The 24,875-nt window shown below is 42.3% G+C and overlaps 1 protein-coding gene across 1 annotated transcript; it reads left to right on the top strand.

Annotated features, from left to right (window-relative positions):
- Positions 1-304: 304 nt before the first annotated feature.
- HIVEP2 (HIVEP zinc finger 2) lies at positions 305-23,214 on the top strand. Its single transcript, XM_057738251.1, has 6 exons — positions 305-5,634; positions 6,647-6,801; positions 10,242-10,417; positions 13,723-13,824; positions 14,591-15,486; positions 20,760-23,214. The coding sequence occupies exons 1-6, from the start codon at positions 466-468 to the stop codon at positions 21,582-21,584; spliced, it is 7,323 nt and encodes a 2,440-aa protein (XP_057594234.1). The 5' UTR covers positions 305-465; the 3' UTR covers positions 21,585-23,214.
- The last annotated feature ends 1,661 nt before the right edge of the window (positions 23,215-24,875 follow it).

Here is a 24,875-nt window from a genome sequence, read left to right as displayed (position 1 = left end):
GGCTGTTTATTTAGGATTGGTTTTGGTTTCTTACTTGATAACTGTTATGACAATCTCTTTGTGTTTCGTTTTCTTTCAGACCGTTTTATCTTAGTGAAACTGGCAATTGAACTTTGCTCTAGTTGATGGACAGAATTTCTCCTAGACTATCATCACCCCAATTTCATCCTAGTTGAAAATATTCAAATGCCATAAGAAATCTTTATAGATTTGCACTTAGCTTTTGGGTGGACATTTCTACAATGGAGAGAACTGTGTTATAGCCCCGGTCCAAGGACATTACCATCTAATGCCCATAGACTACGGGGTGAGTGTGGAAGGTTCCAAAGAGAAGGAGCATTCAGCAAGCTTGCAGACACCCTGGAACATGGAAGCAGGCAAGCTTTGAAAGGCACAGCTTTGAAGACACTCCATGAGTCTGCACAGCTTTCAAGCGAACTAGCACTTGAGACCTTGTGTAACAAAATGGACACTGGGGACACAGCTCTAGGACAAAAAGCTACCTCAAGGTCTGGAGAAACTGATAAAGCATCAGGTAGATGGAGACAGGAACAATCCGCTGTTATTAAGATGAGCACTTTTGGCAGTCAAGAAGGACAGCGGCAACCACAAACAGATCCGGAGCATATCGGAAACACAGCATCAGCACAACTCTTTGGTTCTGGGAAGCTGGCCTCACCTAGTGAAGTGGCACAGCAAGTCACAGAGAAGCAATACCCACCGCACCGTCCGAGTCCTTATTCATGCCAACATTCACTCTCTTTCCCTCAGCACGCATTGCCACAGGGGGTCATGCACAGCAACAAGCCACATCAGAGCCTCGAAGGCCCTCCGTGGCTCTTCCCTGGCCCTTTGCCGTCTGTTGCCTCCGAGGACTTATTTTCCTTTCCTTTACACGGCCACAGTGGTGGTTATCCGAGAAAAAAGATTTCAAGTCTGAACCCTGCGTATAGCCAGTACTCCCAGAAAAGTATCGAACAGTCAGAAGATGCTCACAAAAAAGAGCACAAACCCAAAAAGCCCGGCAAGTACATCTGCCCTTACTGCAGCAGGGCGTGTGCCAAACCCAGCGTACTGAAGAAACACATTAGGTCCCATACCGGTGAGCGGCCATATCCATGCATACCTTGTGGTTTCTCTTTCAAGACGAAGAGCAATTTGTACAAGCACAGGAAGTCACATGCCCATGCAATTAAGGCAGGATTAGTCCCTTTCACAGAGTCAGCTGTATCTAAATTGGACCTAGAGGCCGGTTTTATTGATGTGGAAGCAGAAATACATTCAGACGGCGAACAGAGTACAGACACAGATGAGGAGAGTTCTTTGTTTGTTGAGGCTTCTGACAAAATGAGTCCTGGCCCACCCATCCCGCTGGATATCGCCAGCAGAGGCGGCTATCATGGGTCATTGGAAGAATCGCTGGGAGGTCCAATGAAGGTGCCGATTTTGATTATCCCCAAAAGCGGGATTCCTTTACCTAATGAAAGCTCTCAGTATATTGGCTCTGATATGCTACCAAATCCGTCTTTAAATACTAAGGCTGATGACTCTCACACAGTTAAACAGAAACTTGCACTAAGACTGTCAGAGAAAAAAGGACAAGATTCTGAGCCATCTCTAAACCTTCTGAGCCCGCACAGTAAAGGAAGCACTGACTCTGGTTACTTTTCCCGCTCAGAAAGTGCAGAGCAGCAGATAAGCCCTCCAAACACAAATGCAAAGTCTTATGAAGAAATCATCTTTGGAAAATACTGTCGGCTTAGTCCAAGAAATACACTCAGTGTTACAACCACAAGTCAGGATCGTGCCACGATGGGTAGGAAGGGCACCATGGACTCAATACCTCACGTCAGCACCAGGTTAGATGTCAAGATGTTTGAAGATCCTGTTTCACAGCTGATCCCAAGCAAGGGGGACATCGACCCCAGTCAGACAAGCATGCTGAAATCCACTAAATTCAACAGCGAGTCGAGACAATCCCAGACTATTCCATCATCTATCAGGAATGAAGGAAAACTTTATCCAGCCAGTTTCCAAGGCAGCAGCCCAGTTCTCCTAGAAGCTCCTATTGACTCTTCACCCCTTATTAGAAGCAACTCAATGCCAACTTCTTCAGCAACGAATTTAAGTCTTCCTCCTTCTTTGAGAGGAAGTCACTCATTTGATGAACGGATGACTGGTTCCGATGATGTGTTCTATCCAGGGACTGTCGGAATACCCCCTCAGCGCATGTTAAGAAGACAAGCGGCTTTTGAGCTGCCTTCGGTACAGGAGGGGCACGTGGAGGCAGAACACCATGGCAGGATGTCAAAGAGCATCACAGGTCCATCCTTGAAGGAAAAGAAACTGATTCCTGGGGACAGGGTTGGGTACGACTATGATGTCTGTCGGAAACCCTATAAGAAGTGGGAGGACCCTGAGACACCGAAGCAAAGCTACCGGGATGTTTCCTGCATCAGCCCCTTGAAACATGGCGGAGAGTATTTCATGGATCCCTCGGTGCCATTGCAGGGAGTGCCAACCATGTTTGGAACTACGTGTGAAAATCGAAAACGCCGGAAAGAGAAGAGTGTCGGAGACGAGGAGGACACCCCCATGATCTGCAGCAGCGTCGTCAGCACGCCCATGGGTATCGCGACTTCCGATTACGAGCCCAAATTGCAGATGCAGGAAGCAGCCAGGAGTGGATTGGGCCTGGCTGGACAGGAAAACCCTTCGCACAGTCCCTCTGAGCGCTTCGACCCGTGTCGACCCCCGCTGCAATCTGGAAGTCCGTCTCTTGGGTCGGAGGAGTCACCCGCTGCAGCTGACTCAGACAAGCTGTCAGACGCAGGGGGCAGGAAACCTCCGGGAAATGTGATCTCTGTGATTCAGCACACGAACTCTCTGAGCCGCCCCAATTCATTTGAGAGGTCCGAGTCCGCTGAACTCGCGGCTAGCGCCCAGGAGAAAGCCTCGTCACCTTCCGAGACCTGTGACAGTGAGATCTCAGAGGCCCCGGTGAGCCCAGAGTGGGCTCCGCCCGGGGAGGGCGTGGAAAGCGGGGGGAAACCATCCCCTTCGCAGCAGGTCCCGCAGCCGCCCTACCACGCGCAGCCCCGGCTCGTGCGCCAGCACAACATCCAGGTCCCCGAGATCCGTGTGACCGAGGAGCCTGACAAGCCAGAGAAGGAGAAGGAAGCCCAGAGTAAAGAGCCCGAAAAGCCGGTGGAGGAATTTCAGTGGCCCCAGAGAAGTGAGACCCTGTCCCAACTCCCAGCCGAGAAGCTGCCGCCCAAAAAGAAGCGTTTGCGACTCGCCGATATGGAGCACTCCTCCGGCGAATCCAGCTTTGAATCCACAGGCACCGGCCTCTCCCGCAGCCCCAGTCAAGAAAGTAACCTGTCTCACAGCTCCAGTTTCTCCATGTCTTTCGAAAGAGAAGAAACCATGAAGCTTGCGGCACCTCCCAAGCCGGATGATTTCGGGAAGCACTCGGAGTTTTTGACGGTCCCTGCTGGTTCGTACTCATTGTCTGTCCCCGGCCATCACCACCAAAAGGAGATGCGACGCTGCTCGTCTGAGCAGATGCCTTGTCCTCACCCAACGGAAGTCCCAGAAATTCGGAGCAAATCGTTTGATTATGGGAATCTGTCCCATGCTCCGGTGCCAGGGGCGTCGGCATCCGCCTTGTCCCCATCTCGGGAGAGGAAGAAATGCTTTCTGGTGCGGCAGGCTTCCTTCAGTGGCTCTCCCGAGATCGCCCAGGGGGAGGCCGGTGCGGATCTGAGCGTAAAGCAGGAGCAGCTGGAGCATCTGCACGCCAGCCTCAGGTCCACATGGCACCACGCCCAGTGCTCGGTGCTTCCTCCCCTTCCCGCAGAAGACCCTGGGAAGCAGGTCGTGGGTCCTTGTGCCCAGCTGAGCTCAGGACCACTCCACCTGGCCCAGCAGCAGATCATGCACCTGGACAGTCAGGAATCGCTGAGAAATCCTTTGATACAACCGACATCCTATATTACAAGCAAGCACTTGACTGAACAGCCACATTTATTTCCACATCAAGACACTCTTCCGTTTTCTCCAATCCAGAACACGTTGTTTCAGTTCCAATATCCTACTGTCTGTATGGTTCATTTACCAGCTCAGCAGCCCCCCTGGTGGCAGGCACACTTCCCCCATCCCCTTGCTCAGCACACTCCGAAGAGCTATGGCAAGCCTTCCTTCCAGGCAGAAATCCACCCCAGCTACCCCTTGGAGCCCGTGGCAGAGCACACTGGAAAGAAGTCCGCTGATTACACGCACACGAAAGAACAAACCTACCCGGGTTATTCAGGAACATCAGGGCTACACTCAAAGCACCTTCTTCCAAAGTTTCCATCAGGCGAGAGCACCAAGTCGACAGATACTCCCTCAGAGCAGGTTCTTCAAGAAGATTTCGCCTCAGCCACCGCGGGGCCTTTACAGTCCTTACCAGGAACAGTGGTTCCCGTTAGGATCCAGACCCACGTACCGTCCTATGGGAGTGTCATGTACACTAGCATTTCTCAGATGCTTGGGCAGAACAGCCCTGCCATTGTCATATGCAAAGTCGACGAGAATGTGACCCAGAGAACACTGGTAACCAACGCGGCCATGCAAGGGATAGGCTTTAACATCGCCCAGGTGCTGGGGCAGCACACGGGCTTGGAAAAATACCCCATCTGGAAAGTACCTCAGACCATTCCCCTTGGCTTGGAATCCTCAATCCCCTTATGTTTACCTTCCACCTCTGACAGCGTCGCCACCCTGGGAGGCAGCAAGCGTATGCTTTCTCCAGCCAGCAGCTTAGAGCTCTTCATGGAAACAAAGCAGCAGAAGAGGGTCAAGGAAGAAAAGATGTATGGGCAGATTGTGGAGGAGCTCAGCGCTGTGGAGCTGACCAACTCAGACATCAAAAAGGACCTCTCCCGCCCACAGAAACCCCAGCTGGTTCGGCAGGGCTGTGCTTCTGAGCCAAAGGATGGCCTGCCGTCAGGGTCTTCGTCCTTCTCCTCGCTGTCCCCCTCCTCATCTCAAGACCATCCGTCAGCCAGCGTGCCCTTGAGGGAGCCTTTCCCACCGAGCTCCAGGGCACCCTCTCTGGGGCAGAAGTCCAGTGGGCCTTCTGAAAGCAAAGAGTCCTCAGATGAGTTAGACATTGATGAGACTGCGTCTGATATGAGTATGAGCCCGCAGACTTCCTCCTTGCCACCCGGGGACAGTCAGCTCGAAGAGCAGGGAAAGGGCCAGAAGCTGCCTGCTGGCACGCTGGTCCACAGGGCCTCTGGCCCAAGCGGGAAAGTGGCAAACTCAACTCTTCTTTTCACGGACGTGGTAGATTTCCAGCAGATTCTTCAGTTCCCCAGTCTGCGGACAACAACGACTGTGAGTTGGTGCTTCTTGAATTATACAAAACCCAATTACGTGCAACAGGCCACCTTCAAATCCTCCGTTTATGCTTCATGGTGCATTAGTTCTTGTAATCCAAACCCATCAGGATTGAACACCAAGACCACGCTGGCTCTTCTGAGGTCCAAGCAAAAAATCACCGCAGAAATTTATACTCTGGCTGCTATGCACAGGCCTGGAACTGGCAAGCTTACGTCATCAAGTGCTTGGAAGCAATTTGCTCAGGTAACAAACATTGTTTCTAAAAGCATTCTGTATTGTGGATTTGATTGCTGGGCACAATACATGGTGAAGGGCATAGGGTCTAAAAAATAGAAGTCAGCTGAAGGCCAGAGTTGGGGGGAGTCCTCTGCAAACAGGCCTTACCCACTGATTGTGAACTTAGTTATGAGGGTCTCAGGAAAGTCCCGAGCACAAAGTATCTCCTCGGCCAGGTGCAGTGAACTCCCACTGCAGGGACTGATTCCTTTTTGTTCCTCTCCTTTCTGACCTGTGTTAGTGATGTAGCAAACCGACTTTCCTTTGATGTGAAGAATTCAGGAAATTGTGAAATGAGAACATAGGGAGTGGACACTGGAGAGGAAAGATCAGGAAGGAGACTGTAGGGTGTTAGAACTGAACTTTGCAAACTTCTGAGGTGGGGTGTCAGGGGGGTTGTTTCCATTGACTCTATTTTTTACTAAAATTTATTTTCAATATATTCCTCTCAAAACTCATTTTTCCAAGGGATTAGCGGGTTTGTTCCTATATGAACAATTATTGCTTTACAGGTAGAATTATAAAAATATTTATAAGGGCCACTTTGGAATTTATGCTGAATTAGTAAAGAAGTAAATGGAGGGCATATAAATGTAAATGTAAATACAAAATACATAAGATAGAAAATATATTTACTCATTTCAGTTACCATTTCTCTTTAATAATTTTTGAGAATATTTTCTAAACACAGTGATTGCTTGAATTGTTACTGCCAAATGTAGAACCTTATTAGTGTTGTACAGTGTATGTGCAAATGAGGTCTTGGTTTTTTTTTTAACAGAATGTTGAATTTACTCTATAGAAACTGTCGTTCTTTTCTGATTTTATCCCTGTTGTCCCTTATTTTATGTAGCCAGCCTATGGCCTTTTAGCACGGAGTCTAGGCTAATTTTCAGAGACCATGGAAGAGTGGGATATAGGCGCTTCCTCTATGTCTTAGGGAATGAATACGAAATGATTCTCTCTTTTTGTCCTACAGATGAAACCTGATGCGTCCTTTTTATTTGGCAGCAAACTAGAAAGGAAACTAGTGGGAAATATCTTAAAGGAAAGAGGGAAAGGAGATATTCATGGAGATAAGGATATCGGATCCAAACAAACTGAGCCCATTCGAATTAAAATCTTTGAAGGAGGGTAAGGAACATATATGCAAATGTAAACTATTCCATTAAAAGTCAGAGTAAATGGTCCTGAGTGTCTGCATGGAAAAAACTGAATCTCTTCCAGTCCAAAGCATAAAGCAAATTCCTTTTTCTATACACATTTCTGAAATCTGTCTGCTAATAGATAGTGAGTTTGTGCCCTTGCTTTCACGACTTGTTTTTAATGAAAATATCCCTCTTGTGTATGGTTCAAACCTCTGCCTTAATTTTTCACATCACTAATTTAGTATGAATCAACTAAATTGCTGGACTCGTGATATTGTCTAAGTTTGTTCATTCTTTAGTATTATTTTTATGGGCATTTATTGTGTTACTGATGGACATATTTTTATTCTGTGCTTACAAAAATGCAATCATGCACACTCATGTATAAACCTAGAAACTAGTTTGTTTTATTGTTTTTATTATTACCTAAATTCCAGAGCTTATTGGGATTTCACCAGTTCCTTCAATACCCTCTTTCTGTCCAGGATCCAAGCCAGGTCACCACCTTGCATTTAGTTGTCATGTTTCCCCAAACTTCTCTGGTCTGTGACGATTTCTCTGTCTTTAGGAATTTCTTTTTAAATATTGAATTCTGAGTTGCAGAAACTCAAGTAATAAGGTTCAATGACTTTGTTATCTATCTAGTTAAGAAAAACTACATGTATGTGTAATGTCCAGTTTTAGATTTTGATAGAAAAATATCTTCAATGCAATCACATGGGAGAAAAAGCCCAGATTTTGCTTTAAAGTTTAAAATTTTAAAGGACTCTAACCACGTTTGGGGATTGTGACATGATTACCTTGTCTTTGTAACAGATCTAAAATTTATATATGTCCATGAGCATGAATTTATTCTAATTGTATTTGGAGAACAAAATAATGTTATCTGTTTGACTCTAAAATGTTGAGTAGTTGGTGATATGAAGTATCAGTTTCTCACATAGATTTACCAGTTTGGAGATGGAGTATCAAAGTTGGTTCGCAGGTAGGGTTGGCCCCCTTTGGATGGATGCCCTAGTGTTGTCACCACTAAAACCACGGTTGTTTGTAGCCATGAAGCTTGTCTCAGTATTTTTTGAGATTCCTCATCTTTTAACACAAACAAAAGAAACAGATTTTATCTTTATAGACACTGAGTGGTCCCTGTGATTGAATCAACCCTTTCACATGCAGCAGTCTTCTTCATAGCAGTGCACTTGTACTAGATTAGCGAGACCTTCACAGTTACTATGTGCTTTGGGAAGCCCATCTCCACTAAGGAAGGACACACGTGAAAAAGCATATTTGAACATTTTATTGCTGTGTTTTGATGATCCAAAAGGATTGTGCCCATATTTTAATTTTCTCCTCATTTTGTTGTCCCATGTTATGGGCTACGTCCCAGTCATTCCTTAATCTGTGATCCAACTTCTGCCTGATGATGACCAGTTGTTCATTCTAAGAAGTGTGTTACCACCTCTTATTTTGCCGATTGCAAAGTGATAACTTAAAAAAAAAGTATTAGTGACCAAAGTTTTTAGTGTATACATTTCTTATATTATCTAATTCATAGACTTAGTAATTTAATTAAACATCTCTTAATTATTTTTTCAAAATCCATTCATTCTTATATCAAGTAGATTTGTGAGTCTGCAGACTGTTAAAGGGTAAATATTTTATTTGTACAGATTTTTACAGTTATATTTTCTACAAAGTTTTACTCTATTTTCATTCTGGAAGCAAGTCCATCAGCTAAGACATTAAAATAGTATTATTTGAAGATAATACATTGTACGTCAAGTACAATGATGGGCCACGGTACACTTAAAGTATCTTTCCCTGAAGAAAAGTTGCTTTCTGTAAAATTGTTTGTTTTATTTCATAGTCCTTAGGTAATTTCATCCAGTTTGGGGGAAAGAATAGTGCTATTAGAAGGTGAAAGATATTTTGCATCTTTATTTTCTACTTTATAACAAAAGACAATGTGAGATGAAAGATAAAGTTCAAAATAGTTTTGAAGAAAAAGTTGACTTTAGAAATTCTTTGTCCCTAAGGGGGAAAGATTTAAAGGAGCAAAAAGCATGCAAAATTGACTATTCCATATTTCTGATACTACTCAATTCTCACCTGGATTGGTACTGACCAAAAAATAGATAATGTTAAGATTAAATAGTATCCATAGCAGAGCTGATATTTAAATATGTTGGATGGATTTTCTCTCTTAAAAATTCTGTGGTGGATTCGACAAATGAAGTTGAACTTGCTTTTATTTCTGATGATGGATTAACTAGAACAAAATAGAGAGGTTTGCAATGCTCTTAAAATGTAAAAAAATGAACAACCAACCCCAAAAACTGTAAATCTAGTGCCTTGAAGTCAGTCCACACTGAGTTAGGGCATTTTGTAGGTCACTTTACCTTTTGAAGTTATAAAAAGAACCCCACGAAAAGAATATCTTTCCAAGAATGACATTAGACCCATAATTCTAGCCTAAAATTTAAGAGATAATAATATTCATTGAATCATTCAGTAGGATGAGGCCATACACTGTGATAGGTCATGTTTCTTTATATTCTAAACAAAATGTGATGGGTGGTGAGCCCTAAATAGGTTTGTTCCATTGATTATTACAGTGAATACCTGAGACTTTGTTCATCTAACTGATTTAATTAAACTAGATGACCTCAGACATCCTTTCAAACTTCTCTATTAAATCCTTCCAGAAACAAATGTAAATTTGATTGAAAAATAGAATTTCTAGTTTTCATTATGTAACAATACCTTCCAGAAGCCACTTGAAATTTAGACTTCACTTTAGTACAGATTCATGGGCCTTGGGAAGAGCAGATCAAATCTGTAGGCAACAGTTGGTGAGCTCAGCTCAGCCTCTGTAAGCTAGAAATTTCTGACTCTCGTGCCAGGATTGTAAAAATAGAGTAGAAACTTGCAGTGAAGAATTCTGTAATTGGTTATATTTATTCTAGCAGATTTAGAGGGATATATGTGTTGTGCATGCACATCTTAGATGATGTAATGTTAGCAAATGATATGTGATGATTTAAATATGCTAGTATAACTTTTTGGATGTCTCTTGGCTGGAGGTTATACTAGAATCTGGAAGCAGTGAGGTGCACAGTTCTGCAACTCTTTGAGGCTGATATAAGCCCATTTGAACATCTATATGGAGTCCGTATATTTACACTTTGTAGAAGAGCCAATTCCATTTTGAACTCTATGTAGAAAAAAAAATTATTCCCTTTTATTTACAATGCCAAATCTGTTCTTTCAGGACTTTACCGCAGATTTCACAGGCTTCGTAGAAATAAAGTTGAATAATTGTTTGTAAAAGACCCTTCTAAAAATTTGTCTTGCAAATGATTCGCTTTTGGTTTGATACACAACATGCGAAAATCTTGGAAACACACTGGATTTTCCTTTTTTTAACAGGTATAAGTCAAATGAAGATTATGTATATGTCAGAGGACGTGGACGTGGAAAGTACATTTGTGAAGAATGCGGGATTCGCTGTAAGAAACCAAGTATGCTCAAAAAGCATATCCGCACTCACACTGATGTCCGGCCTTACGTATGCAAGTTATGTAATTTCGCCTTCAAAACAAAAGGTACAGGTCTGATTTTTTAGAGGAAGAACACTTTTTTAATGCCCCTCCAGATTCTGAATAGCATTTTACAACTAACTGTCATTGACAATTAGATGGTTTTCTTTGTGAAAATATGACCCCATGAAATGTATTTTCTTCTTCACGGAAGTGGTCTGAGGATGCACATGAGACAGTGAGGCTCCTTTTATGATTTAAGTAAGAGCTATAGACTTAGGCCCAGGCTAGTTGTCTCGAAGGAAGTGGCTAAGAAGTGCCTGGATAGCTATTACTTCATGTTGGAAATGTTATGTGGTCTAGAGAATCTTTGCACTGGTATTGAAATACCACAGGGAGATAATTCATGCCGTGACGTTAGAAAAGCAAGACAGCAGCTGGAAAGAAAACGTGCCCATGGTCAGTTTCAAGATTATAAATAATGTAGAGATCCACAGACTCCCAGGTGGGCCCCTCCATCCACACTTGCATTAATTATGCATAGAAATTTGATAGCTTGCATTCTGTGTATTTATCAGCCCAGAGACAATTTCTTACTCTCAGGCCACAACTATTAATCTCACAAAACTAGGACTCGCCTTGAAATGATATTCTATCTTTAAAAAAAAATCTGCTTTTAACAGGTAGATTTATATGAAAATATTCTATATGAAAAGGTTGCTTCAGTCATATTTCTATCATTTTATAAAATAATGAAAATGTTCACAAACCCAATGTTCTCAGAATACAAACAGTAGTGAACTAGAGGTGATCTGAGTTCTGTAGAAGTGTGTTTTACTACTAACTGTAGTACTAATGGATCCTATAGACACCCCCTCACTAACCTCACACTAACATTTTCCAATGTTTTAACTTTAAATTTGCATACCAATTAATCTGCTCCACCGCCCATCAAGAAAAATAAATATCAAACAAAATAATCTTTGGTAGAGAAACGTGTACCTGTTTTCTCTTATACCCCAAATCCTAAATTGTCTTTATTGGTTTGTCAGAAGTAAAAATGTGTAGCCTGTCAACATATCTGTTTCTTCTTTATTAAAAAGATATTTATAAGTATGCCTCTTTGAAGCCAGTAAAAGGGGGAGGGAGTGTTCATTTGCATTTCAAAGGAGATAAACATAAGGGCCTTTAAATACCATCCACTTTTGCACAATGAAGCAAGCCTTTTATGTAGAACTTCACTGAGAGACTCCCTAGGACATAAGAAAATATAAACTTTGGTTTTAGGAAATACGGCAAACCCACCAGTCATTACAACTGATATTTCCTGGGTATAGGAGTTGGCTGTAGGTATAGCTGCGTGAAACTGCATGAAGAAACATCACTTAGCTAGATCTTTCTTTTTTATCAAATTAAATTTGGCTCTGAACCATTGTCTTGGAATTTTAGCAGGAAATAATTTATTCTTGGTCATTATTGGAGTTTCCTTGTCATCCTTCGGGAAAATACAAATGTCTTGGAATCTTAAAAAGAACAAATCATCCTGGGAAACCCCTGGCCAGTTTTCACTTCCGTCTGAAGTACTTGTTGCCATGTCATCTGAGTGCAGAATCAGAGTGCACTTGTAGGACCGATACCTCCTCTATGCCTGTGTCTCTTCTCCAGGCACCCTTTCCTGCCATCTTGCTCCCTTCTCTTTGCTACAGTCCTTCAGACATTCAAGAAGACTTCAATAAGCCAAAGTCAGGGCTTGTTTCTGAGCTAGATTTCTAACTACAAACTGACCCTGAGGATGAGAGCCCAAAGCCTGACCATCTACTTGAAATGAGGGGAAAGAAAAATATAGGAGAAGAAACATAGTAAGATCTAAATAGACTATCTTGACATCCCTGACATCCACATCTGTCCATGTAATGCAGATTACTTGCACCCTTACAGAAACAGATGATTTCCATTAATTTATAGATATATTTAATTCATTTATAGATTTTAGAATTCTTGGTGTGTCTATGAAAATTTTTGTGATCTTTAGAAAAATTGTAGATATAATTTTTTGATAAAGAAGAGCAGTAAGGGCCAGGAGATATTTCTATGCCTGGAGTTATCAAAATAACACATAAAATGTATAGATATATAAGCAATAAGCCAAATGTTAAGTAAAAAATAAAGTAATATAAATAAAATAATAACAGCACCCCAGTTTAGAATTGTGGCTCATATATTACATTAATAGTAAGCTAGACACTCTTGTAAGGGGAATAAACTATTTCAGCAGGCTGTTTCCACCTAGATTCAATGAACCTACTCTTAAAAATAAAGCATTTGCTGCCATGTTACTAAAGCAGCAACAAAGGGCAAAGATAATAATATGGCCTTTATAATTGAATTAGTTCCTGGATCTCTTTTGGTAAGTTATATGTATGACGTAGAATAATGTATACATGATTTCATAGATCCTAAGTCAAAGGTGATCGGATCAGTGTTTTCATAATTTCTCACATTCCATATAGCAAGTATATAAATCTGTAGAAACACAAACACGTGTTTACACGCATAACTGTACAGTCAGCTCTTCGGATCTGTGAATGCCGAACATGCGGATATGGAGGGCCAGTCGTACTATACCATTCTACATAAGGGACCACTGTATATATCTATATCATCATCATAATACATATTTGACCTAAAACCCTTTCTTTTTTCTTAGAACAGTGGGAGTTTCAAGATAAATAAGAAAGGGGTTTTGCTGCTCCAGAACTTTAGAAGCTGCTGTCATAAGCTTTGCTGATATATGCCAGACAGATAGATGCGAAATACTGAGCCTAGTGCTCCCTATAAGTAGTTAGCTAAGTGTTTGTGTGGCTCTTGTAATTCATTTAGAGGATTGGCCCCAACATTAGTTTGTATATATTTTTTCTGCTGACAAGTGAGGAGCCTGTGAGTTTAATCTATATCTGATCAATGTCAGAAGGTCTGGGGTCCGGTGGGTGTGTTGATGACAATATTTCAGTCTGAAGCTGCTCAGAGATGTGTGACCCAGCTTGTATCACCCTGTTTAAATGGAGTCCAAGAAGGTCATCCCAGTTGTATCAAAGATAATAGATCCCTTCTCATCCAGGAATGCCTGGGATTCCCAGTCGTACTTGAGCCTGCTCTTGAAAAGATGTGACCCTAGACTTCCACAAGTCTCCTAGAATGAAGAAAACCTGAGATTGGGCTGAAGCTGTCTGGGGTTAATATCTTCAGAAGCCAAGGGGCAGGGGGTAGAAACATCTGTGTTATCTCAAGTTAGTTCATTTCACATTGAATTTTGAAGCAATCATCACATTTTGGTGACCAATTAATTGCTCTTTTTTGGCTGTATTTCCTAGGAAATCTAACAAAGCATATGAAATCTAAAGCACACATGAAGAAATGCCTGGAGTTGGGGGTTTCAATGACATCAGTGGATGATACTGAAACCGAGGAAGCAGGTATTTCATACTTTAGTTGAATGACCTCTTTACTGTGTGTGCTGAAGCTTTGTAGCCAAGGTGATAAAATAAATTTAGGTATTTAAAAAAAGCTGATCACATTTCATTTTACTTAATGCCAAATACAGAAAAGAAGTCAGACACATTGAATTGCTTGAAACCTACTGAGAAGAAATGCATTTCAGTTCTGGCTGAGGAGATGGAAAGGCCTTACTATGAAAATACTTCTATCTAGAACCATGAAGGAAATCTAATTGCACTTAAGTTGTGATGGTGATTTAAGTTTTATGAGACTTTTGGGAAATTTGAAAAACATATTAATGTCTTATTTTTCCTATTAAGAGGAAATCTAATAGGAAAAAAACCCATCACTAACCTCTCAATAGAAAACCTGAAGGTCAGCTGGGCCTCCTGATGTCTTATGCCTGTACAGACAGATCTTGCTTTTCTTTTTTCTCTAGTATCATTTACTACATTGCATACCCATTTATTGAGGGTTTTTAATGAGTGGTGTGATGTCTGAGCCATAAGGTCCTACTCTGGAGTCCATGTTGTAGGGTGGAGATGAAACCAGATAGGTACATAAAAGGATGAGAACCAGAGTCACAGAGGTAAGTGCCCATGTGTGTTATAGGAGTTCAGAGATAGGGCTACCTCTAGGGGCTGGAGGGTTGAGGCAAGCTTTGGGAAAGAGATGGGGCTTATATTAGCTCCTAACCTTCCTGCTTGGATCTTGCTCTTCATTCTCTTTGTTCAATTGCTTCAGAAACGATGGAAGATTTGCATAAAGCGGCTGAGAAGCACAGCATGTCTAGCATTTCCACTGATCATCAGTTCTCAGATGCTGAAGAATCAGATGGTGAGGATGGAGATGATAATGATGATGAGGAGGAAGATGACGATGACTTTGATGACCAAGGAGATTTGACACCAAAAACAAGATCAAGAAGCACCAGTCCCCAGCCTCCTAGATTCTCCTCTTTGCCTGTGAATGTTGGCGCTGTGCCCCATGGGGTTCCTTCTGATGGCTCCCTGGGGCATTCTTCATTGATCAGCTATTTGGTTACTTTGCCAAGTATTCAGGTTACTCAACTGATGACACCAAGTGACTCATGTGAAGATACTCAGATGACAGAATACCAGAGGTTATTCCAGAGCAAAAGTACAGACTCGGAACCAGACAAAGACAGGTTAGATATCCCTAGTTGTATGGATGAAGAGTGCATGCTGTCTTCAGAGCCAAGCTCCTCCCCGAGGGACTTCTCACCCTCCAGCCACCATTCCTCTCCAGGATATGATTCTTCACCCTGTCGAGATAATTCACCAAAGAGGTATCTGATACCCAAAGGAGATTTGTCACCCAGAAGACATTTATCACCTAGGAGAGATCTGTCACCCATGAGACTTCTTTCACCAAGAAAGGAAGCTGCCTTGAGAAGAGAGATGTCACAGAGAGATGTTTCACCAAGAAGGCATCTGTCCCCAAGGAGGCCAGTGTCACCTGGGAAAGAGATCACGGCCAGAAGAGACCTCTCTCCCAGAAGAGAGAGAAGATACATGACCACCATAAGAGCACCATCTCCCAGAAGGGCTTTATACCACAACCCACCATTGTCCATGGGGCAGTATTTGCAAGCAGAGCCAATTGTATTGGGGCCTCCTGTAAGTATAATTAGCTTTCTGTTTCTAATATACAAGTCCAAGCACATTGGAGCCTCTTGATGACACACTAGTGTGAAAAGTATTATGACATGGCTGTTTCTCATGGGGAGGAGTGGACCTGGTTACTGAAAACAGCGGGAAGACATTTTTATCACATGCTATTGTCAGTAACATGGCTGTGGCATTACCCCAAGTGTAGTATTGCATCAGAGCTGAGCATTTCCAGCTGGTAACAGGTGAGACCTTTCTAAATGCTTTCTAAGCATAACTCATTATTGACAGGAGTTGAAATCTTTGCATGAGTAGAAAAGGTGAAGTCTTTGGAATGACATCACTGCCTAGACAGACACTCTCAGGGACATTTATATAGCTCTTTGCCAGGTAAGGATTCTGATTCAGGCATTAGCACTGACTTTCAATCCAAAAAAATATTTTAAAATAAGCTCATTACTTTGTCCACATGTGAAACCAGTGAGGGTCAGGAAGAGGGGAGAATGACCCCCTTGGTATGTTTATAAATGAAAGGCATGAATGTGTATGCTTTTCTTGACAGTACCACCACTTCTTGCTCCCAAGTGCCCTTGTGCAGTGAGATCGTGAGCCCACAGAGAGTGGGCAGTTGGGAGAGCTAAGGGAGAAAGAAAGCATCAGAGGAGATTCCTATGGTATGCCCTCATTATAGATTAAGATACAACAGCAGCAATCATGGATGGAATTTAGGCAGTAGGCTTAATGCACATCCATAGAAAAGCACCAGCCCTGCCTTGAGCATGGTAGACCTTGATGTCTCTTTCAGCTCATGTAGGATTTGAAAAAATGAATGAAGCAGGCACATAGCATAGATAGAGGAATGATACCTTTGGAGTTTGGTTGCTTTAAAAGTGCTTTTTGTCTCCTGGGCCCTATTCTTTGCCATTCTCTCCTTATTCCGGATTTCCATCATGTGGGTTGGCACTGTCCTTCACAGCCAAAGGAAGCACGGCTAGCCCCCAGCTCTGCCGTCTTATCACTGCCCTAGTGATCAGCTTTCTCCCTCTCATTACCTTTTCACCACCCTGGGTTATACACTTAGGTTGTCATTTTTGAACTTTAGGAAAACTCCCTGCTGCATTCTACTCCCCTGCCCCTAGCACTCTCTGTTTACAAGCCTGCCACCAACTTAGTCTTCATGGCACAATTACTGCAGAAACATGTAACTTATTTGCCAAACTAATAAATTAGCAAGCTAAGAAAGAGAGGGACATTTCTGCAGGTTTTTGTTCTTGGTGATGCTAAGTAAAAAGCAGGGCTCTTCTGAAGTTCGTGCTATTGCAGCATAAATAGAATGAGAAATCCCTCAGATACCAGAATACCACATCCGGGGCGTAAAATGCTTTTTCTGGTATAGCCCCAGTGATGCTGGTGAGGTGTGTGAGATGAGGCTCTCCCATTCCCGGTCAACTGCAGCCACAAAAAATAACCCTTTGGTGCAAACAGAAGGGTTATTGGTGTTATTAAAAAATAATAGCAACTCACAGTCAACTTGAGCAAAGAAAAGCAAAGGACTGGACTGTAGGACTTCATCTAATTTTTGGACCTATGCCCAGAAAGTTGTTGTTGGAAGGAGATTGGTTTTATTAGTCATTGAGTTTGCACTAGTTTTTTTTTTTTTTTTATACCAGTTCACCTGGATACTTAATAGAATTGTTGAACTTTGCCATTGATGAAGCCGAAATGTTGCGCCTTTGGTCTATTACCCAGTTTCCTTCTCTTCAGAGAAGTCTTTACATTCTGCTTTGTTCACGTGATAGGAAGGAAGAGACCTTGGAATCCTCCCTGAAGCGGGGACACTGGGTCTCAGATGCTTGCTGTTTGATGATGTAGCACACCGTTTTTGAGGGGCTGCAGAGGATTTTTGTCTTTCTGTGATGCACGGGCAAGATTCTCATTGCCAGAGCGAAAAAGAATCAATGATCTTATGAGAAGTACTTCTCCTGATTGCTGTAGTAGATGAGTGCTCCCCCCTCTCGAAATAATGTATGAACATATTAAATTCCAATAACCTTAAAAATAATTCTTTTAGATGGAAATTCTACTCTCAATACCTTGTTATTTAACATTGACCAAGGGCTCACAGGGCAGTGACCCTGGCATGAAAGGACCTTGTAGCCCAGTGTGGCACACTCTTTATCTGGTTCAGTCTGAAGGGATGGGTCCCAGGGAGCAGGTTTGGAGGAGGTGATATGCAGTCACTGAGATTCTAGTACCTTGCTGTTTCCACCCTAATGCCCTCTGGTTAGTTTTAATTTTAAGATAGATGATAGATAGGTAGGTAGGTAGGTAGGTACATAGGTAGATATATAGATAAAAAAGAGAGGAAGAAAGGAAGGAAGGAGGGAGGGAGGGAAGGAGGGAGGCGAGGGAAGGAGGCAGATAGGAAGAGAGAAAAAAATTCTTTATTCATTAATTCAGTAAATATTTTTTGAGGGTTTATCATATGTGGCTCAAGGGTGATGATGGAAAAATTGTATGGTTTCTGGCCTCATCTGTTTTAAACAAAAATGTTTCCTTTTCCATTTGTGAAGTTTTAGTAAATAAATAGGAAGGAGACAAAGAAGGTGTGTGCTGGCCCTCGGTACGGAGTGTCCATGAACACTGTCTCGTAAAAGTGTCATCCTTTGGTTCCATCCCTTGCTCTCTGTGTGATCTTGAGCAAGTCACTTAAACTCTTGGCCACAGTTTCTTAATCTGTTTGTGGCAGCCGGGGGGTGGGCCAAGCAGATTTCTGTCCTTGAAAGAACTTGGCATTCAGCTGTAAGGAATGCAGTGAGCGGACAGCCTCCTGCTGTTCCTCGCTTTAGGATAGGCTTCCGTTTTCAAGCCAAGGCCACGTTCTGCCCTGGAGCCCCCAGCCAAAGGCTGAGCCTGGATCCCTCCCGGTTGACCACCTGCTTCCTCTCCCCATGACCTTCACATACATTAACCCCCACCCCCACCCTGCTCCCTCATCACCATCCCCAGTTGAACCTCTTGTACCGCTACCTCCTTCTCAGCCTTTGCTTCCAGAGGACCTACTGACACTGTTGAAAAGATGAGCGGAGTAAATATGTGGTACGTGGGATATATATATATAGATACACACACATATGCATGCACTTAACACAGCCCAGATATGCATTCATTATTCGTATTTCTGTATCAGGATTTTTTAAGTAAGATGGGAATGTGTTCACCATATTACAATGATAAGGCCCAACGTATGAAACAAAATAGGGTTGCCAATGGAGGAAAAATTAGAGTAGAAAAATATTACTGAGAGTATACTTGGAGGGGGAAGAAGGGATGAATTTAAGAACAGAGGATGTGTGGAAAGGCCTGGCAGTATTTGGAGCCACGGAAGTGGTTACCTGATAGGAATGGTACTTGTATGCTTGCTTCTGTGATTGTAATCGTTTAATTTCTGATCAGTAAAGGTCTGAATATAACACTTTTGCTCTTAACACAAAATTCTATTGGCCTTTACACACACTGAATACATCCTATTTTTAGAGGACACTTCATCACTCCCATTGTTAGCCTTGAGTCAGAGATCTCATGAAATGGGACAGCTCTGTCTCTGGCTGCCTCACAGACCCACATTCTGATTAGGTGTATGCAGTGGACAGAGAGAATAGCAGCCAAAAGCAAAATGGAAAAATAGCCAAGCTACATTTTATTTTAAACTTTGAATCTGTGATAGTTGTGATTAAAAGAAGATTCATTTGGTTTCCTTCAAAGGTCATTATTGTAGGCATTATGTTCTCCCATCTTACCTGGTGAAAGAAACATGCCTTTTTCTAAACCAGAGCAAACACGAGAGGGACTTTTGGGGTAGCACTTACATGATTCTTCTTCATATCATAAAATTCCCCCCCTACCTAGCTTATGCGGTCCTTGTGATTAAAGGATTGCTGATTACATGATTTCTCCTGCACTTGCAGCACAAGTCATTTGTTTTAGGCTTGAATAAGGTATAGCCCAGTACAGGGTAAGGGCCAAGCATGGTACAGAGTAGCAGAGATGATGCATAATTTCTCTCTCCTGAGCTGGTCTCACAATCCAAATAGAACTGGATGACTCAGTGGTATAGAGCATACCTTGAATTTTAGAACTGAAACATCTTTGAAATGAGTTAGAACATTTTTTTGGTCTCTCCTGATTAACTGCCATATTTGGCAGGTTTATATCTCTCAGATTTTAAGTTCTCAAAAAATAAAAATAAAAGTACAGCGAGTCTCTTTTAGATGACAGTTCATTAAAAGAATGAATCCCAGTAATTGAAACCTCATCATCTCATTAAAACCTGATAATCTCACAGTCTCATTTGGGTTTTGCTACAGAAACAAGTATACAAAATAAGTTTTCCATTTTCAGGACTGGGACCATGAAATCTGGAACTCTGGCCCCCAATTTTAAGTATCCTGATCATTAATTGCCAAGAAGATATTTAAGTGGTAATAACAATAGACTCGTAAATAGAAGAATTAAAACACAGTCATCTTTGGTTCCCAGCCGTGTAGTTGAATATGAGTTCTAACTATTTGAAGTATTTAATATTAACTACTTTGATGCATAGTTTCCATACAATATCTGGCCTTGAATTATGATTTGATGGACAAGCTGGTGCTGATCTTCTGCCTCGATGTTTCCTGAGCAGGAATTTATTCCTTTAAACCAATGTCTTGCATATTGGAGGAACCGATTTGTGTATCACCACCATTTTGTCATCTATGCTGTAGAAGACTAAAAAAAAAAACAACTAATTTTCAGGCTTGTCACCCCATTTATATTCATCAACACTTAAGAAAAATATTAAAAATCTGCCAGTATATAAACAGATGGTAGTCTTTTAACCTTCTTTTGAATTTAAAAATCTATTATTAGTGTTTTTTGGCTCATAAAGTTTTTCTGGTAATTATCCATTATTTTCTTTTCTTTCCGTCTTATGAGAAAAACAGAGCTGGAATGTGTCTCTGTACCTAGTGCAAAACACACTGCATGTTGTATCCCATTGCTGTTTAACAACAGAAGCAACTTTTCACAGACCCATCGCTTCCTTCAAGAACCCTAGACGCCAGCTGAGACAATCTCTTTTGTCTTGAGAAATGAAAAACTGATGGAAAGATTAGGGACTCTTCACGTGTTTTGAAGGAATGAGTGAGTGAGTGAGTGAGTGAGTGCGTGCATGAAACAGCTTGACCTAAGCGCGAAGCCTGGTGGGTCCTAAGTGTTGTGCTGTCTGTTTCCTGATGCAGAATTTACGAAGAGGATTACCTCAGGTTCCTTACTTCAGTCTCTATGGAGACCAAGAAGGTGCTTATGAACATCCAGGCTCCAGCCTTTTCCCTGAGGGTCCTAATGACTATGTCTTCAGTCATCTTCCACTCCACTCTCAGCAGCAAGTGCGAGCTCCTATCCCCATGGTGCCAGTTGGTGGGATCCAGATGGTTCACTCCATGCCGCCGGCCCTTTCCGGTTTACACCCTCCACCCACATTGCCTCTGCCAATGGAGGGCTCCGAGGAGAAGGGAGGAGCTTCCGGGGACTCCTTCGCCAAGGATCCCTGTGCAGTTCCTAAGGAGCACGAGAAGCGGTCCCCTCACGTTCTGCAGTCCTCTGGTCCGCCTAGCACGCCCTCCTCTCCTCGGCTGCTGATGAAACAGAGCACTTCAGAAGACAGCCTGAACGCCACAGAGCGGGAACAGGAGGAGAACATACAGACTTGCACAAAAGCCATCGCCTCCCTCCGGATTGCCACAGAAGAGGCCGCTCTGCTGGGGGCAGACCAGCCAGCTCGGGGGCAGGCGCCCCATCAGAAACCCTTGGCAAGTGCACATGTTAGCATTAGACACTTTAGTGGACCTGAGCCAGGTCAGCCCTGTGCCTCAGCTACCCACCCTGACTTGCATGATGGTGAAAAGGACAGTTTTGGTCCATCACAGACTGCGTTCCCTCACTCCACGTTTTACAGCAAGAGCTGTCTGGATGACAAACAGTCGGGCTTTCAAGGCAGCAAAGAATTACCTTCAAGCACAGAGGAAGGCAAGGAACCTTCGTCAGAAAAGAGTCAACTACATTGATCTAAGATGCATGGAGACTTTCATTTCCACATTTTCCCATTTGTTTTTGTTTTTCTAGAAATAGAGGTAATCAAGTTTATAGCATGCCTGTCCTAAGTTACAGTAGTTTGCTAATATATATACTTTTGTTATATCAAGAGAATTAGGTAAATTAACAAGTCATCATGAGCCTGACCAAAACAAAATTTGAAATTAACCTATTGGGTCTGGTACTTTTAAAATTGTACAGATGTTTGTGCCTTTTCTTTACTTTGCTTATATTCTTATAAGCATTTTTTAGCAGTAATTTGTACATATTTTAGAATTTGTGTATCTGCTTTGTAATAAATGTAATTTCTTTCCTTTTTTGGACACTTGGATCTAAATGATGTAAAGGAAAACAGCATCAATATATATGTGAGGTTGCACTAAAGCATATTTTTATATGATTAAAACTGAACAGCTTTTATGTACAGCTCTGATTCTGTAATACTAATATTTATTTACTTTGTTTCATAAATTGTACATTTTTTCTTAATGTGGATTGCTTTTCTATGTGAAGCATGGGATTTACTGTTGCGTAACTAGAACAAAAATGTATATTGTAAACAAGATATTTAAACTAGAGTATCTTATTCTGCACTTATGCATTAGTTAAAGAAAAAAGATAAAGGATGTATCAGTCAGTTCTTAACTCTTGTAAATTTTTTTGTCTCTTGTTTGCTGGATTGACTATAACTTAAGTGCTGATTGTGATTTTAAACTGATAGTACCGTAAAGCATTAAACAATGTGCTATTGTGAGTTTTTTTCAAAGCTTTATAAATCAGTTATAAATAATATTAAAAGTATTTGGTCTTATGTGAACATGTTGATCTATATACTCATCTAAAAATATGGGAAAACATTCCGCCCCATGTAAATATGTACAAGTGCATCACTGGTACAATTTTATGTAACTCAGTTGGACACTAGGTTGCCACAGACCTATGCTAGGGTGTCTTTAAAAATTAAAGTGACAAAGCACATGGGACTGTGTTGAGCTTGGTTATCGGCCGGCCCGGTGGCTTGGCAGGCAGTGCTGTGCGCTGCCTATGGAGAAGACCTGGGCTTAGCAATCTCCTTGGTTCTTGCTGCACAAGATGGTGACTAGAACTAAGGCTACTACAGAGGGGTCGCGCTTGGACAGAGGGGTGGGTGTGGAAGCGGGGAAGGGCACAGAGACCTGCTCCTCAGCCCTTCCTGTCAGCCAGTCTGCACGGTAACAGGGTTGGCATCAGCTCTAGGGGAAGCCACTTGACTCTACTGCAGAGGGAAAGAGTGTCACACTCCTGGCTATCTCAGGGGGAACAGAAAAGAAGCTTTCCAGGGAAAAGAACCCGTGGGAGGATAACGTCTTTTGTACGTAACATTCAGAATGGGCTTTGGTTAGCGTGGACGGTGGGCAGAGCCTTTGTTTGTAGGTTCAGAAGAATGGAAGGAAGGGAGAGGGTACAACACATGTGCACACACGCACGTGTGTGCACACACACACAATCTGGGTAATCTTTGTGCTATATAGTGGATTATGATTCTGTGAAACCAAGTTTGTATATTGAATTACATTAAGGAGTGTTCTTTAAAAAGAGAAATAAATATACGATTACATGCTTGAGGTGTCTAGTTTTCATGTGTTGTTTTACATTTTAATTTCCCAGTTTTCTTGCTGAAGAAGTTTTGAGGCTAACAGCACACCATCTGTGCTTTTAATTGCTAGGCTTTGCCCATCCCGAGGTGTGCAGAGTATGGGTGCTCTTAACGAGTGAGAAGGCAGTTGTTGGCTTCCGTGTGTCGCCCGATTGGAACAGAGAGTGGTCAACACAGTGCGAGCTCTAGAAATGGGGTCCTCAGAGCCTGGGCATGGGAATGGGTATCTGAAAAGAGTCATGAATAAATCAAATTATCATTTCCCCTTCTGCTTCCCTCTCAGGATGCATACATGTGTGAAATTCCACCAATGGGGAGTCCTCTTTATTTTTGCTGAAGTGACTGAAGGTAAAAACCCATTGAAACAAATACACCGTAAAATATCCACAAATCATAGTTCTTTTATTACAAAAGGGTAGAACCTTTTGAATAATGGAAGTAGCTCATTAAAGGTCATAACTCTACCTGTATTTTCATTCCAATAATCTCAGATTGGTGGATTTACAACTTACTATTACGTTTTATGAGCCAGACTATCTTTTTAAAACTATGTTTTACAAAGGTGAATTAAAGGCCACCACAACCAGCCTAATATCTGTCTCACAGAGAATAATCCTTGAAACGTTTAATTGCATGGGGTGATTTGGGTATCTTACTCCTCATTGGAGGCGGTCGGTGAGTGTGAGTGTGTGATGCCAGGCCAAATCAAATACTCTGCTTCTTCCTCTGTCTAACTCATTTCATGTATTCACTTGCTCATAAAACAGTTTTGAATGCCTATTATAAGCTGGGTACTGTAGTGGACATTTAGGATGAATAAGAGTATTCCTGCCATTAAGGAGCTCAAATAAAGAGAGATATGTATGTGAGTTAATATGTACAGTATGCTGTTAGCGCTAAGATAATGGTACGTTTGGTGTATTTTGCAATCACAAAGGAGAAAGCAGTCATCCTGCTGAGAATGGAAGAAGGGATGGAGCAAGCTCTATTGCTGAGGTGGTCCTGGAACTGTCACCAACCCGGTTCTTGGCCTCCTTAATCAATGGAAATTGATCAGAGGCCAGACAAGAGATTCAGGCAAGGCTTTCTGGGGGCTGCAGCAGGGGAGAGTGAGAACAAGCAGCAGGTTCCCTTGCTTAGTCACTTGTTGAGGGGAGGCAAGCTGGTTCCTTACATGGAGTGAGGCTAGGTGTACTTCCAGGGGTCAGGCTGGCGGCAGGCTTATGTGGTTTGCCCACCGTTTTGGTGGTGGTGTGTACAGGGGCCAAGCACAGTACCCTGCTTTTGCTCCTGACCCCCAGCTTTCCTCCTGGCTCTTCAGAAGTGGCAGTTGGGCTTTTTGGTCTTTTTGAATCTTATTGTCCATAATCTGCCCCAGCTGTGCAAGCACACAGTTATTTTTAGTCCCTTATAGGTTTTTTTGTATTTTGTTGCTCTGAGACGTTTGTCCAGGTGCAAGCACTGCAGCAAAGGGTCCCAGGTCCCAGGTCCCAGGTCCCAGCCTGTCTCCAAAAAATTTATTGATTCACTCATTCAATAGATAAATTTCATCACTTACGCTGGGACACTGTCCTATGTGCTAGGTGCGTGGTACTACAGAAAACACAGTAAGTCTTTGCCATCCTGG

The sequence above is a fragment of the Hippopotamus amphibius genome, chromosome 6, assembly GCF_030028045.1.
Source record: "Hippopotamus amphibius kiboko isolate mHipAmp2 chromosome 6, mHipAmp2.hap2, whole genome shotgun sequence".
In the NCBI taxonomy this organism is placed as follows: domain Eukaryota; kingdom Metazoa; phylum Chordata; class Mammalia; order Artiodactyla; family Hippopotamidae; genus Hippopotamus; species Hippopotamus amphibius.
The sequence above is the reverse complement of the archived record's forward strand: the minus strand, read 5'-3'. Positions and strand labels throughout refer to the sequence as shown.